This window comes from Borostomias antarcticus (genome assembly GCF_949987555.1).
Source record: "Borostomias antarcticus genome assembly, contig: scaffold_83, whole genome shotgun sequence".
Lineage (NCBI taxonomy): Eukaryota > Metazoa > Chordata > Actinopteri > Stomiiformes > Stomiidae > Borostomias > Borostomias antarcticus.
The window spans coordinates 357501-374097 of NW_028176176.1; the positions used below are offsets into that span (position 1 = coordinate 357501).

At 50.1% G+C, this 16597-nt stretch overlaps 2 protein-coding genes across 2 annotated transcripts in view; one reads left to right on the plus strand and one right to left on the minus strand.

Annotated features, from left to right (window-relative positions):
- Window positions 1-9006, plus strand: part of LOC311328719 (E3 ubiquitin-protein ligase CBL-like) — a gene marked incomplete at its 5' end in the record, with an annotated part of 23436 nt that extends 14430 nt beyond the window's left edge. The window contains 4 exons of the mRNA XM_084462646.1: window positions 2417-2563; window positions 3563-3675; window positions 4466-4615; window positions 8320-9006. Of these exons, the coding sequence (XP_084318772.1) occupies window positions 2417-2563; window positions 3563-3675; window positions 4466-4615; window positions 8320-8681 (772 nt within the window). The 3' untranslated portion in view covers window positions 8682-9006. The remainder of the gene's footprint in view (window positions 1-2416; window positions 2564-3562; window positions 3676-4465; window positions 4616-8319) is intronic.
- A 5021-nt stretch (window positions 9007-14027) lies between these two features.
- mcama (melanoma cell adhesion molecule a) overlaps window positions 14028-16597 on the minus strand; it is a gene marked incomplete at both ends in the record, with an annotated part of 46420 nt that continues 43850 nt past the window's right edge. Inside the window, 2 exons of the mRNA XM_084462647.1 lie at window positions 14028-14141; window positions 15492-15609. Of these exons, the coding sequence (XP_084318773.1) occupies window positions 14028-14141; window positions 15492-15609 (232 nt within the window). The remainder of the gene's footprint in view (window positions 14142-15491; window positions 15610-16597) is intronic.

Below are 16597 nucleotides of genomic sequence, written 5' to 3' on the forward strand. Positions count from 1 at the left end.
GCCCCGTGGAGTGAGTATCAGTAGTTATGTGTTCAGATCCCATTCCCAGACCCAGCCCTGTGGAGTGAGTATCAGTAGTTATGTGTTCAGATCCCATACCCAGACCCAGCCCCGTGGAGTGAGTATCAGTAGTTATGTGTTCAGATCCCATACCCAGCCCCGTGGAGTGAGTATCAGTAGTTATGTGTTCAGATCCCATACCCAGGCCCAGCCCTGTGGAGTGAGTATCAGTAGTTATGTGTTCAGATCCCATACCCAGCCTCAGCCCCGTGGAGTGAGTATCAGTAGTTATGTGTTCAGATCCCAGACCCAGCCCCGTGGAGTGAGTATCAGTAGTCATGTGTAAGTAATGAAGTGTTTGTGTGTACCTGGTCTTGGAATGTATACGTGAATGTATGTGATCACAGTATCAGTATATTATTGACTCTAAGTATAAAATAACAGAAAAGAGAATAACAAAACATTTCTTTACATTCCTTCTGTATGTCTCCATTCTCTCTCTCTGTGTCACTTTCTCTCCTCTCTCCCTCTCTGTCTCTCTCTCTCTCTGTGTCTCTCTCTGTCTCTCTCTCTCTCTCTCTCTCTCTCTCTCTCTTACTGTCTCTCTCTGTCTCTGTGTCTCTCTCTGTCTCTCTCTCTCTCTGTCTCTCCCTCTCTGTTTCTGTCTCTCTCTCTCTGTTTCTGTCTCTCTCTGTCTCTCTCTCTCTCTCTCTCTCTGTTTCTGTCTGTCTCTCTCTCTCTCTCTCTCTCTCTCTCTCTCTCTCTCTCCTCTCTCTCTGTTTCTGTCTCTCTCTCTCTCTCTCTCTCTCTCTCTCTCCTCTCTCTCTCTCTCTCTCTGTCTCTCTCTCTCTCTCTCTCTCTCTCTCCTCTCTCTCTCTCTCTCTCTCTCTCTCAAGTCAAGAAAACATGTTGCCAAAGCAGAAAGACATTATTATAAATAATCAATTAACCAATACATAATTATGTATGTTATGTATATAACTTGTATAAAAGGAGAAAAATCAAGAAAAGTATACGTATTAAATAATAATAATACAAAAAAGTGAATTATAAACAGTATATAGAGTGTAGTCTTACTTTGAAACAGGTCTAGCGCTGTGACATGCAGTTACACATTCCCCTGCTAGTAGAGCAGCAGCACTCTCTCCTCCAGGAAGAGCTGTGTCTGGGAGGTCCTCTCTCCTCCAGGAGGAGCTGTCTCTAGGAGGTCCTCTCTCCTCCAGGAAGAGCTGTCTCTAGGAGGTCCTCTCTCCTCCAGGAAGAGCTGTGTCTAGGAGGTCCTCCTCCAGGAAGAGCTGTGTCTAGGAGGTCCTCCTCCAGGAAGAGCTGTCTCTAGGAGGTCCTCTCTCCTCCAGGAAGAGCTGTGTCTAGGAGGTCCTCTCTCCTCCAGGAAGAGCTGTCTCTAGGAGGTGCTCTCTCCTCCAGGAAGAGCTGTGTCTAGGAGGTCCTCTCTCCTCCAGGAAGAGCTGTGTCTAGGAGGTCCTCTCTCCTCCAGGAAGAGCTGTCTCTAGGAGGTCCTCTCTCCTCCAGGAAGAGCTGTGTCTAGGAGGTCCTCTCTCCTCCAGGAAGAGCTGTGTCTAGGAGGTGCTCTCTCCTCCAGGAGGAGCTGTGTCTAGGAGGTGCTCTCTCCTCCAGGAAGAGCTGTCTCTAGGAGGTCCTCTCTCCTCCAGGAGGAGCTGTGTCTAGGAGGTGCTCTCTCCTCCAGGAGGAGCTGTGTCTAGGAGGTGCTCTCTCCTCCAGGAGGAGCTGTGTCTAGGAGGTCCTCTCTCCTCCAGGAAGAGCTGTCTCTAGGAGGTGCTCTCTCCTCCAGGAAGAGCTGTGTCTAGGAGGTCCTCTGGAAGGGGGAAGAATTGTGGGATTTCTTGGTCTAATCTGGGGAACAATTCATCTCTAATCTCTTTATATTTTGGACAATTTATGAGAAAATGTTTTTCTGTCTCAATTTCTCCTGTTTCACATAGGATGCAGTCTTTTTGTTCTTTCTAACCATCCTCTCTCCCTCTCCCTCCCTCTCTCCCTCCCTCCCTCTCTCCCTCCCTCCCTCTCTCCCTCCCTCTCTCCCTCTCTCCCTCCCTCCCTCCCTCCCTCCCCCTCCCTCCCTCTCTCCCTCCCCCTCCCTCCCTCTCTCCCTCTCTCCCTCCCCCTCCCTCCCTCTCTCCCTCCCCCTCCCTCCCTCTCTCCCTCCCTCCCCCTCCCTCCCTCTCTCCCTCCCTCCCTCTCTCCCTCCCTCCCTCTCTCCCTCCCTCTCTCCCTCCCCCTCCCTCCCTCTCTCCCTCCCCCTCCCTCCCTCTCTCCCTCCCCCTCCCTCCCTCCCTCTCTCCCTCCCCCTCCCTCCCTCTCTCCCTCCCCCTCCCTCCCTCTCTCCCTCCCTCCCTCTCTCTCTCTCTCTCTCTGTCCCTGCCCCCCTGGTGTCCAGTGCTGAGCAGCCTGGCGGGGGGGAGGAGGAGAACGACTACATGAGTCCCACCTCCCTCCCGGCCTCCGGGGCCCCGTGGCTCCTGACCGGAGCGGTTGTGCCTCCGCCTCCTCCACCCCAAACCACCAACAACCACCATGACTCACGGTGAGCGCTCTGCTCCGCCCCCCTGGACCTCCTGGAGCTGGAACACTTCTGACCACTAGAGGGCGCTGACTGATGTTTGCTTGTTCTTCCTTTTCTCCATTTCATTTTTCTCAAACTCTCTCTTCCATTTTTTTTTCTACTTCCTCTTTTCACTGTCTTTGTTCACACACCCCTTCACTCTTTCTCCTGCTGTCTGTTCTCTCTCTGCTCTCTCTGTCTGTTCTCTCTCTGCTCTCTCTGTCTGTTCTCTCTCTGTTCTCTCTGTCTGTTCACTCTCTGTTCACTCTCTGCTCTCTCTGTCTGTTCTCTCTCTGCTCTCTCTGTCTGTTCTCTCTCTGTTCTCTCTGTCTGTTCACTCTCTGTTCTCTCTCTCTGTTCTCTGTCTGTTCTCTCTCTCTGTTCTCTCTCTGTTCTCTCTCTGTTCTCTCTCTGTTCTCTCTCTGTTCTCTCTGTCTGTTCTCTCTCTGTTCTCTCTCTCTGTTCTCTCTCTGTTCTCTCTCTGTTCTCTCTCTGTTCTCTCTCTGTTCTCTCTCATCTGTTCTCTCTCTGTTCTCTCTCTCTGTTCTCTCTCTGTTCTCTCTCTGTTCTCTCTCATCTGTTCTCTCTGTTCTCTGTCTGTTCTCTCTTTCTGTTCTCTCTCTGTTCTCTGTCTGTTCTCTCTCTGTTCTCTCTGTCTGTTCTCTGTCTGTTCTCTGTCTGTTCTCTGTCTGTTCTCTGTCTGTTCTCTCTCTGTTCTCTCTCTGTTCTCTCTCTGTCCTCTCTCATCTGTTCTCTCTCTCTCTCTGTTCTCTCTCTGTTCTCTCTGTCTCTTCTCTCTCTTCTCTCTCTCTGTTCTCTGTCTGTTCTCTCTGTTCTCTCTCTGTTCTCTCTCTCTGTTCTCTCCGTCTGCTCTCTCTCTGTTCTCTCTCTCTGTTCTCTCTCTCTGTTCTCTCTCTCTGTTCTCTGTCTCTTCTGTGTGTGTGTGTGTGTGTGTGTGTGTGTGTGTGTGTGTGGTCCCAGGTGTGTGCTGAGTGGAGGGGAGGTGGAGGACCCCCAGGTGTACGAGTCCATGTGTAACATCCAGGCCCAGGCTGGCGCTGCAGAGGCCCCGCCCCCGTCGCCTGCAGACACAGGTACACACACAGATGGGGGAGGAGTCTGGGTTGAATCTGATTGGCCGACCACATGAATCGGCGCCACTGATTGGGCGGTAATAAACAAATTACAAGACTTATCCCCAAAACCTCCGTCCGTTGAGTCAGACTAGGAGCTTATTTGAGCGCATCTCTAGTCTGGATCACAGCTGTGTTGCTGTTGTCTGAGTCATGAGCAGAGCAGCCTTACCTTTCAAGTCCAGCTGCATTTAAAGATTGTTCTTATATAGTGTATATGGGGACTAAATGGAAAAACTAATTGAGGTCATATGCTTTGCTGTTTGTGTAATAAAAACCTCTGTGAAGTGAGAGTGAAAGTGAAAGAAAGTCCAAGTAAATCACACCTTGTGTGCTGGATATGCTACCAACAGCTTGCTAACAATACTTGTTACAGATGAACACTGCAGTCAGTGACCAATCAGAGGCCAGATCAGCCTCTTCGCACAGCCCACTTCCTGCGCGGACCAATCAGCATCCAATACAAAATCTGATTGGATTCTCATTGGTGTCCACGAATATCATGACTTGTTCCTTGCTGCAGCAAGAGCTTCTGGGTACTCAGATGACTGTTGTCTAGACGCATTGTCTAGATGTCCATTAGGCTGCATTAACCTCAACAACATTCTGGTCTTAACCTGGAGAAGAGGCTTGTTTTCCCCTCTGCACGCGTGCGCTAGTGTCATGTTTGTGAAGTGGAGTCCGGCGCTGTTGTCCTGTTCTCCCCAGAGCTCCTCCCCCTGCCCCCCGCCCCCCCCCCAGCACCCCGTAGAGGAGGCGGAGTCTGAGGACGTGTACGAGTACGACTACCCCCGACCGCTGCTCCCCCCGGCGCCCGCACGCCGCACCCTCTCTGACATCACCGGCACCGCCAGCGCCTTCAGCGCCCTGTCCCTGGACGGGCCCGCCTCCACAGAGGCCTGTATGTCCCTGTCCCCGAGCACACTGTCCCTGTCCCCCAGCACACTGTCCCTGTCCCCCAGCACACTGTCCCTGTCCCCCAGCACACTGTCCCTGTCCCCGAGCACACTGTCCCTGTCCCCCAGCACACTGTCCCTGTCCCCGAGCACACTGTCCCTGTCCCCGAGCACACTGGCCCTGTCCCCCAGCACACTGTCCCTGTCCCCCAGCACACTGTCCCTGTCCCCCAGCACACTGTCCCTGTCCCCCAGCACACTGTCCCTGTCCCCGAGCACACTGTCCCTGTCCCCCAGCACACTGTCCCTGTCCCCCAGCACACTGTCCCTGTCCCCCAGCACACTGTCCCTGTCCCCCAGCACACTGTCCCTGTCCCCCAGCACACTGTCCCTGTCCCCCAGCACACTGTCCCTGTCCCCCAGCACACTGTCCCTGTCCCCGAGCACACTGTCCCTGTCCCCGAACACACTGTCCCTGTCCCCCAGCACACTGTCCCTGTCCCCCAGCACACTGTCCCTGTCCCCGAGCACACACTGTCCCTGTCCCCCAGCACACTGTCCCTGTCCCCCAGCACACTGTCCCTGTCCCCGAACACACTGTCCCTGTCCCCCAGCACACTGTCCCTGTCCCCCAGCACACTGTCCTACTACACACTGTCCTACTACACACTGTCCTACTACACACTGTCCTACTACACACTGTCCTACTACACACTGTCCTACTACACACTGTCCCTGTCCCCGAGCACACACTGTCCCTGTCCCCCAGCACACTGTCCCTGTCCCCCAGCACACACTGTCCCTGTCCCCCAGCACACTGTCCCTGTCCCCCAGCACACTGTCCCTGTCCCCCAGCACACTGTCCCTGTCCCCCAGCACACTGTCCCTGTCCCCCAGCACACTGTCCCTGTCCCCCAGCACACTGTCCCTGTCCCCCAGCACACTGTCCCTGTCCCCCAGCACACTGTCCCTGTCCCCCAGCACACTGTCCCTGTCCCCCAGCACACTGTCCCTGTCCCCCAGCACACTGTCCCTGTCCCCCAGCACACTGTCCCTGTCCCCCAGCACACTGTCCTACTACACACTGTCCTACTACACACTGTCCCTGTCCCCGAGCACACACTGTCCTACTACACACTGTCCTCAACTACACACTGTCCTACTACACACTGTCCTCAACTACACACTGTCCTCTTACTACACACTGTCCTCATACTATACACACTGTCCCACACTGTCCTCAACTGCACACTGTCCTCATTACACACATTGTCCTCATTACACACATTGTCCTCATTACACACATTGTCCTCATTACACACATTGTCCTCATTACACACATTGTCCTCATTACACACATTGTCCTCATTACACACATTGTCCTCATTACACACATTGACTACATTTATATGCACTCAATATTGGGTTTATTGTCCATATTCCGGTTATTGAAACAGTAGGAATAAGGAGTTTACATGCGCAACACACAGGAATATTCCTGTATACATGGTAATTGTAATCATTCCGTATATTCTGAATTGAAATCAGCGACGCTCTGAGAACGTCATCGCAATGAAAGTTTCTCGGCGCGTTTCTTCTTCCTGTTTAGCCTGTTTATCTCCCCAGACAGCAGAGAATGGAAACGATAGCAGCATGTTTGTGGTGCACTATAGTGCTTGCTCTCATCCAGCAACACCACTTCACACTCCTCATTCACTTCCTTACTGAAAGGAGAAAACGAGAGGAAATGTTAAACTCCGGTGCTGTGGCTCTTTCATATGCCACTCGTTCACACCAGAGCCCCCCGGGCCCTTTGGATGAAGATTCGCAGCTAGGATGGGAGGGAAATACATAAATACAATCACAGAACAGGAGAGAACATAACAAGCAGAAATACAATCAAAACAGCAGCAATAAATAGAAATAATAAAATACACTAGATTTGTGTAGTGTGCGTGTGCAAAATTACAATTTGTCAGTACAAAACTAGTTTGTTTAGACATGATTACAGAATTGATTTTGCAGAATAAAATAAACTGTAGGCCTACCTATGAAATAATACTATAGATTTGTATTGTATTGCATTTTGAGAATGGCTTATGCTAGTTCAGCAATCTAGAACCAAGATTCCTTGTGAATAAAACATGCGCAGAGTACAAATTCATGTTCCTTTTGGTGGGAATAAACCGATAAGCGTATTCATGACCCAATGTTCGGTTTGGAAAAGGAATAAACCAGGGGACTTATTTGTTTTTTTAATATTCGGGATATGCCCATATTCCGCTTATTCAAACGGTTTATTGATGTTTACATGGCCGCACGCAACCGGAATATTGTCAATATACCGTTTAAGAAAGGTTTATTGAGTGCATGTAAACACACTCATTGTGCTCATACTACACACACTGTCCCCATACTTAGTTACTTAGTAGGGAATTGTAAAAACAAAAGGACCATCCCCTAATGCACTCTCTCTGTCTGTATGTATCTCTCTCTACCTGTCTGTCCCTCTCTCTCTCTGTCTGTATGTATCTCTCTCTACCTGTCTGTCCCTCTCTCTCTCTGTCTGTCTGTCTGTCTGTGTGTACCTCTCTCTACCTCTCTGTCCCTCTCTCTGTCTGTCTGTCTGTATGTATCTCTCTCTACCTGTCTGTCCCTCTCTCTCTCTGTCTGTATGTATCTCTCTCTACCTGTCTGTCCCTCTCTCTCTCTGTCTGTCTGTCTGTCTGTCTGTCCCTCTCTCTGTCTGTCTGTCTGTCTGTCTGTCTGTCTGTCTGTCTGTCTGTCTGTCCCTCTCTCTGTCTGTCTGTCTGTCTGTCTGTCTGTCTGTCTGTCTGTCTGTCTGTCTGTCTGTCCCTCTCTCTGTCTGTCTGTCTGTCTGTCTGTATCTCTCTCTACCTCTCTGTCCCTCTCTCTGTCTGTCTGTATCTCTCTCTACCTCTCTGTCCCTCTCTCTGTCTGTCTGTCTGTATCTCTCTCTACCTGTCTGTCCCTCTCTCTCTCTGTCTGTATGTATCTCTCTCTACCTGTCTGTCCCTCTCTCTCTCTGTCTGTCTGTCTGTCTGTCTGTCCCTCTCTCTGTCTGTCTGTCTGTCTGTCTGTCTGTCTGTCTGTCTGTCTGTCTGTCCCTCTCTCTGTCTGTCTGTCTGTCTGTCCCTCTCTCTGTCTGTCTGTCTGTCCCTCTCTCTGTCTGTCTGTCTGTCTGTCTGTCTGTCTGTCCCTCTCTCTCTCTGTCTGTCTGTCTGTCTGTATCTCTCTCTACCTCTCTGTCCCTCTCTCTGTCTGTCTGTATCTCTCTCTACCTCTCTGTCCCTCTCTCTGTCTGTCTGTCTGTATCTCTCTCTACCTCTCTGTCCCTCTCTCTGTCTGTCTGTCTGTATCTCTCTCTACCTCTCTGTCCCTCTCTCTGTCTGTCTGTCTGTATCTCTCTCTACCTCTCTGTCCCTCTCTCTGTCTGTCTGTCTGTCTGTCTGTCTGTCTGTCTGTCTGTCTGTCTGTCTCTCTCTCTCTCTCTCTGTCTGTCTGTCTGTCTGTCTGTCTGTCTGTATCTCTCTCTGCCTGTCTGTCCCTCTCTCTCTGCCTGTCTGTCCCTCTCTCTCTGCCTGTCTGTCCCTCTCTCTGTCTGTCTGTCTCTGCGTCTCTCTGCCTTTCTTGTCTCTTTCTTCCTGTCTGTCTCTCTTCCTGTCTTCCTCTGTCCTCGTCCTCTCAGCCATGTTTGCAGCTGGGCTAGACCCCGAGCGCCCCCCTAAGCCCCTCCCTTGCCGGGTCAACTCGGACCGCCGACCACGCCCCCTCACCCCGGAAGGACGCAGTCCATTGCCGGGGCTCTCTGGCCGCTCCTCTGTCCCCTCCCCCTCTCCTTCCTCCTCCTCCCCCTCCTCCTCTTCCTCCTCCGCCGGCCCCGCCCCCGGCCTGCCCATCAGCGGGGAGATCGAGCGTCTGATGAGCCAGGGCTACTCGTTCCAGGACATCCAGAAGGCCCTCATGATCGCCCAGAACAACCTGGAGACGGCCAAGAACATCCTGCGAGAGTTTGTGTCCATCCCGTCCACGGCCCACATCCTCACGTAGCTGTCCTGTCCTGTCTGTCCCTCCTTCTCTACCCACTGTGCCATAATGGATAGCATTTACCTACTGCTTTTGTGAAAGGGGTCTCAAAGTGCTCATTGTTAGAAAGGTGGGGAGAGGGACCCACCTTGGTGACAACAAAGCCCGAGTCTGGGAACTTAAAAGGGAGAAGGGGGAGGACCTCTGTGTGGCTTCTGTGTGGCCCAGCCTGTCGGCCTGTCTGGTGACTTGCCTCCAGGTCTTCTTCTGTGGTGGCTAATGCATTTTCCTTTGTTTCCAGTGCAGCGTATTCAAAGCTTACTGTATCTTTATGCTGCAGAGGCGAGGAGTTGGGACTCGCAGTTGTTGTACAGCGAAGGTCATTGTTGATTGGGCATACTTGACTCTGCGTAAGTCCCCCTGTGATGGCGGCCATCTTAGTTTTGTGCATATACAAGTGGTGCGTTCGGTAGGCTATGTGTGATATTGTCCTATGGACTCAGGTACTCAATAGACTGAAATGTGTGTTATATGCCAAGGTTGTATGCAGACTCAAACTTTAGACAATGTGTCGATTCCAAAGCCAAAAGCATTAAACAGGTTTAGATCATATGTTTTAGTGGATGCTTCTTTGGTCTTTGTACAGAATATCCCTTTTGATCTAAAATATTTTGGTTTTATCCTTCACTTGATTTCAGTGATACTGTTCATTTTAATTGTGTAAATTGACTGCAATTTCTTTTTCGTGAGCTTAAGTGCCACTCCATGTGAAAGCATTTTGGGAGAATAGACTTGAAACTGTAGGCATGACAGGAGAAGGTTCAAAGTACTTTACAAGTCCTTTGATGTCCAGTTTTTGTCATGACATGGACTCAACAGGAGAGGGCGCTGTTTTACACATTACTGTGGTCGACTCCACCGGAGTTGAGGGATTCTCTGGATACTGTAGCACAGTTGGTACGTTGTTTGATAAGAGCCATGAAGTTGTATGTGTGGTTTAAGTCATTGTTCGCCTAACCTTTACATAGTAAGGACGAAAAACTAACTTGCTAACTAAAAATGCTTTTTTTCATTGCCTTGTTATTGCATGTGTAGATAAAGAGTTTATTTATTGATTTTTAATATACTCAGCATTCATTATGTTGCCATGTGTTCATGCCTAAGCCATTAAAGATTTTCAAATAAACAATATTTTCTTTAACATTTGATCACTTGTGTCCTTTACTGTAAATAAACAATATAACATCGCATTGGGTACGTTTATACCCATCTGCTTTTATAACTTGCATTGGAGTTGGAAAATAACTGATTACAATTGGGTTTCAGTAAATGATTCAAATGCATAAAATGTTCATTCTCAACGTGTCTAGACTATTGTGTGTGACCCTCCCGCCTAGCTGCCCTCCACTGACCCCCTCCCGCCTAGCTGCCCTCCACTGACCCCCTCCCGCCTAGCTGCCCTCCACTGACCCCCTCCCGCCTAGCTGCCCTCCACTGACCCCCTCCCGCCTAGCTGCCCTCCACCTCCCGCCTAGCTGCCCTCCACTGACCCCCTCCCGCCTAGCTGCCCTCCCCCTCCCGCCTAGCTGCCCTCCACCCCCTCCCGCCTAGCTGCCCTCCACTAGCTGCCCTCCACCCCCTCCCGCCTAGCTGCCCTCCACCCCCTCCCGCCTAGCTGCCCTCCACTAGCTGCCCTCCACCCCCTCCCGCCTAGCTGCCCTCCCCCGATCTGAAGCAGGAGCTTCTGTGTTCCTGTGGAAGCGTGGTTAGAACAGACTTCTCTCCTTTCCTCCCTGGAGATCATTCCAGGACTGAATACGGGCCAAACTGAAGCATGGAACCAGTCATAATAAATAACATATTGGGCTGTTTTGAATTAGCTGCAAGAGGAAATATTACCTCTTTGAGTCCGAGCCCCAGGCTTGCGTTTACCAGCAATGCTAATGTCTTTACTTGAAATTTTATAAAAAGATGACAGGAGAAAAAAGACAGCCCACTTCAAATGTAACATTTTTTTATTTGGCATCGTTTTCTTCCAAAAAAAGAGTTATATAAAAACGCAAGCATGAAATCACGAGTACTGTACTTAATTTACACACATTTGCAAAACAAAAAAAAATCAGTACATTACAAAACATTTTGAACTGTGCAGGACCAAACATTTCCATCTGCTGGTAAATTATCCAAAAAGTCAACAAAACCTATAACATATCACCACAAACTAAGAGGCCGAGGCCAGGGAGGAGGCTGGGGAGGAGGCTGGCTTCTCTACTCTGTCATGCAACTGGGTTTGTTTTCTGAACCAACTGAACAGTTGGTGGCAGTTGACCCAGTGTGAGCAAACACTAGTGACACAAAAACAAATTCTTTCCACACTATCAAGACTCAAATAAGATCCAACAGTAACTCTAGACCTATTCTCCCGGCTCCAGAACTCTACACTACAACACCTCTAAACTAAACCAGGCGGAAGAAAAAAGGCCCAGTTGTTTAACAGAACAGCGTTTCTCTCACAATGCTGAAGTCTGTGAACCGAGTGGTTCAGCGAGGTATGGCTGAACCGAGCTCTCAACATACTTGCTCTCAACATACTGGAACTGTCATCTTCTTGCCTTAAGACAATATTTGGGCCACGTGTACATATCTCCTCAATAAAAAGTAAAAAATAATACCTTTTGTAATATAACCAGTCTGTAAATGATGCGAGTCATGGGGCGGTTTGGAGCTGGTGGTAGCTTCCTACAGACAGAACGCCTCCCTGCACACCTACACTGTACACTTCACTTAATGCATCCAAAATGGATCACACAGAAAATGACCTTCAGATCAGTTTGACCCCCCCCCCCCCAGAGCAAACCAGAATCATTTCAGATCAGTTTGACCCCCCCCCCCAGAGCAAACCAGAATCATTTCAGATCAGTTTGACCCCCCCCCCCCCCAGAGCAAACCAGAATCATTTCAGATCAGTTTGACCCCCCCCCCCCCAGAGCAAACCAGAATCATTTCAGATCAGTTTGACCCCCCCCCCCCCCCCAGAGCAAACCAGAATCATTTCAGTGTTTCTTACATTTTCCAAATGAGACGACAGATTTCCACAGGCTCTGCCGTTATAAAACAGTGAGCCGTTTGAAAAAGAGACAATCGAAGGCCACAGCACAAACAGTATCCTACGCTACGATTATTTACAAACAGTACAGGAAATCAACAGTAGTTACAAGAGAAGGACACATCAGTCAGGAGAGCTTCTTCACTGATACATTTCGAGTTGTGTTGGCAGAGTTTTCTCTACTCATGAACGTCTCCTTTCCTCATGTGTGAACTGATCTTGGTTATCACAGAAGGTGACACTTTCAATAGTCTACTTTCTAACCAGTGTTAAATCAGTCACATCATTCAGTACAGGTGAAGGAAAGGACAGGATTGAAGTGGAGGATGCCAGGTTAGACTCTCGGGACAAACCCAGTGTCAGGAAGGCCCTGGTTGACGGGTTGGACCGGTTCGGCCATCTAACAACAGATGGCACGGATCTGACTTGAAATGCGGGACCATTTTATATTTCCTTGAATCTGGGGTGATTTCCCGACTCAGATTGGCAACCAGAAGACTTGGCAGTGATGTGTCACGCACAGGTGCCCCAATCAGGACGCCTTGTTGATGGATAAGGGCACCTCTATGCACACCCCACAAAAACGGTCAACATTTTTATCTTTCATGACCACAATCAAACCAATTATAGAGGGGGAGTTATCAGACACAAACATCTATCCTGAATCATTCATCAACATCATGTTGATATCTACGGCCCAGAGGGAACGGACTGGGAACATGCATCTACAACAGAGCATGAAAAGTGTGACGCAACCAGGTAGCAGTAAGACTGCATGTTTACAAATAGAAAAAAACACATTCATCCAGAACGAGTCCCTGGAAACAGACCATCCAGAAAAGAAACCATTTGGAAAAACACACCGCAATTCAGATAACTTGTATATCTGCCCAGATACAGCAGAGATGAGTGGAGGAGAGGAGGAGTGTGTTCAGTGATGAGTGGAGGAGAGGAGGAGTGTGTTCAGTGATGAGGGGAGGAGAGGAGGAGTGTGTTCAGTGATGAGGGGAGGAGAGGAGTGTGTTCAGTGATGAGTGGAGGAGAGGAGGAGTGTGTTCAGTGATGAGTGGAGGAGAGGAGGAGTGTGTTCAGTGATGAGTGGAGGAGAGGAGGAGTGTGTTCAGTGATGAGTGGAGGAGAGGAGGAGTGTGTTCAGTGATGAGTGGAGGAGAGGAGGAGTGTGTTCAGAGATGAGTGGAGGAGAGGAGGAGTGTGTTCAGAGATGAGTGGAGGAGAGGAGGAGTGTGTTCAGTGATGAGTGGAGGAGAGGAGAGGAGGAGTGTGTTCAGTGATGAGGGGAGGAGAGGAGGAGTGTGTTCAGTGATGAGTGGAGGAGAGGAGAGGAGGAGTGTGTTCAGTGATGAGGGGAGGAGAGGAGGAGTGTGTTCAGTGATGAGGGGAGGAGAGGAGGAGTGTGTTCAGTGATGAGTGGAGGAGAGGAGGAGTGTGTTCAGTGATGAGTGGAGGAGAGGAGGAGTGTGTTCAGTGATGAGTGGAGGAGAGGAGGAGTGTGTTCAGAGATGAGTGGAGGAGAGGAGGAGTGTGTTCAGTGATGAGTGGAGGAGAGGAGGAGTGTGTTCAGTGATGAGTGGAGGAGAGGAGAGGAGGAGTGTGTTCAGTGATGAGTGGAGGAGAGGAGAGGAGTGTGTTCAGTGATGAGTGGAGGAGAGGAGGAGTGTGTTCAGTGATGAGTGGAGGAGAGGAGGAGTGTGTTCAGTGATGAGGGGAGGAGAGGAGGAGTGTGTTCAGTGATGAGTGGAGGAGAGGAGGAGTGTGTTCAGTGATGAGTGGAGGAGAGGAGGAGTGTGTTCAGTGATGAGTGGAGGAGAGGAGGAGTGTGTTCAGTGATGAGTGGAGGAGAGGAGTGTGTTCAGTGATGAGTGGAGGAGAGGAGAGGAGGAGTGTGTTCAGTGATGAGGGGAGGAGAGGAGGAGTGTGTTCAGTGATGAGTGGAGGAGAGGAGGAGTGTGTTCAGTGATGAGTGGAGGAGAGGAGGAGTGTGTTCAGTGATGAGTGGAGGAGAGGAGAGGAGGAGTGTGTTCAGTGATGAGTGGAGGAGAGGAGGAGTGTGTTCAGTGATGAGTGGAGGAGAGGAGGAGTGTGTTCAGTGATGAGTGGAGAGGAGGAGGAGTGTGTTCAGTGATGAGTGGAGGAGAGGAGGAGTGTGTTCAGTGGGGAGTGGAGGAGAGGAGGAGTGTGTTCAGTGGTGAGTGGAGGAGAGGAGGAGTGTGTTCAGTGGTGAGTGGAGGAGAGGAGGAGTGTGTTCAGTGGGGAGTGACTACAGGTGGAGAGTTTCTATTCAGACACGCCTGGCACGCCCCCACCGTCACGCCCCCACCGTCGCGCCCCAAGGGGGGAACTAAACTTCCTCTGATCCTCTGATCCCGCCCAGACACAACGAGCGGGGGGGACACTTTAACGGTTGAACAAATCAGCACAGAACGGCCGTAAGACGAACACACGATAACCATGGATGATAAACTACAGGAAATGGCTCCAATGACGGATACTACCGTGAGCTGTGAACATGAAGAGGTTCTGTGTCAAAATATCTTAAATAACTAAATATATATAATATATACACTTTATAAAGTTCGTAACACACAGTTTATGAACGTCACCATACACTCGAAACAGAGAGAAAACTAAAAAGACTGGGGAAACAATACAAAAGAACAACAAAAAAAACAAGGTTTCTCTAACTACTATTCAACAACTTGAAATCAGTTGTGTGTGTGTGTGTGTGTGTGTGTCCATGTATACTTGGCCAGATATGGTGAATACTGCTGAACACAAAGAACTGTGGAGAAAGTGAGTGGTGCTTGTTGTGGTTGTTGTTGTTGTGTTGTTGTGACGGTGGTCCTCATGGCCGGTCAGGAGTCCCGGCCCTCCCAGGCCCTCACGCTGGGTCAGAACTGGACCTCTGGCTGCCCGGTCAGAACTCGGCCTTCTGCATGTGTAACTTGTCCAGGTCCACGTACTTTACTCCAGGGAAAAGCACATCAGGAGACAGATTGGGGAGAAGAAGAGACAATACCAATAAACGTCAACACAGCATACTGTCCATACTGTATATACTGTCCATACCGTCCATACTGTATATACTGTCCATACTGTATATACTGTCCATACTGTATATACCATCCATACCGTATATACCATCCATACTGTATATACTGTATATACCATCCATACAGTATATACCATCTATACTGTATATACCAGCCATACTGTCCATACTGTATATACTGTATATACCATCCATACTGTATATACTGTATATACCATCCATACTGTATATACTGTATATACCATCCATACTGTATATACCATCCATACTGTATATACTGTCCATACTGTATATACCAGCCATACTGTCCATACTGTCTATACCATCCATACTGTATATACTGTCCATACTGTCCATACTGTATATACCATCCATACTGTATATACTGTCCATACTGTATATACCATCCATACTGTATATACTGTCCATATTGTATATACCATCCATACTGTCCATACTGTATATACCGTCCATACGTCCATACTGTATATACCGTCCATACTTTCCATACTGTATATACTTTCCATACTGTACACACTGTCCATACTGTATATACTGTCCATACTGTATATACTGTCCATACTGTAGTTGAGGGGTGGCTCGCCAGTCTAAGCACCATGAGAGTTGCTGTCCAGTTGACCCTTGCAGCCATAGTTACCTGGTCGCTAGGGGCCTTCTTGTCTCCGTTCACGCCCTTCAGAAGGACGGCCTCCTCGGGGGCGGAGTCAGACTTCATCTCCACCACGATGTCATCTTTGGTGGTCTTCTCCTTGGTGCTGTGTGTGAACAGAGCAGAGGTTTGATAGAGGGACCAAATCCATGCAAATACCAATTGCCCTACCCCCCAAAAAATGCAGACTGAAAACTGTAGTTTTAATATCATAATTCACAACATTGCAAAACTAGAATGGAGAAGTAAGACGCCTCCTTCCCTCCACTAGTCTGGGGGTCCACCTTGGGCAAGTGGTAGTACCCCCTAGCCCCCCTACCTGGGGTTACAGGAAAAAACCCCTGATGACATTACACCAAAAAGGAAGAGAGACCCGGCCCGGAGGAAGCCCGGGGCCCTCGTCTGGAGCCAGGCCCAGACGGAGGGCCCGCATGCGAGCGCCTGGTGGCCGGGCTTACCACGGAGCCCGGCCGGGCCCAGCCCGAATAAGCAACGTGGAAGCAACATCTCCTCCTCCATCGTCCCGTGGACCCACCACCCGCGGGAGGAATTGTCGGGGTCGGGTGCGCTGCCAACTAGGTGGCGGTGAAGGCGGGGGGCACCGACGGACCGGACCCGGGTGGCAAAGGCTGGCTCTGGGGACATGGAACGTGACCTCGCTGGGGGGGAAGGAGCCGGAGCTTGTGAGGGAGGTGGAGCGATACCAATTACACCTGGTGGGGCTAACCTCCACGCACAGCACCGGCGCCGGAACCAAACTCCTGGATAGGGGTTGGACCCTGTTCTTCTCCGGAGTTGCTCACGGTATGAGGCGTAAGGCAGGTGTGGCTATACTAGCTAGCCCCCAGCTGAGCGCCTCTGTGCTGGAGTTCACCCCAGTGGACGAGAGGGTCGCCTCCCTGCGCCTTAGGACTGTGGGGGGGGGACTCTGACTGTGGTTTGTGCTTATGCACCGAACAGCAGTTCAGAGTACTCAGCCTTCCTGCAGACCCTGAGTGGAGTCCTTTTGGGGGCTCCTGCAGGGGACTCCAGTGTCCTACTGGGGGACTTCAATGCACACGTAGGCAATGATGGAGAAACTTGGAGGGGCGTGA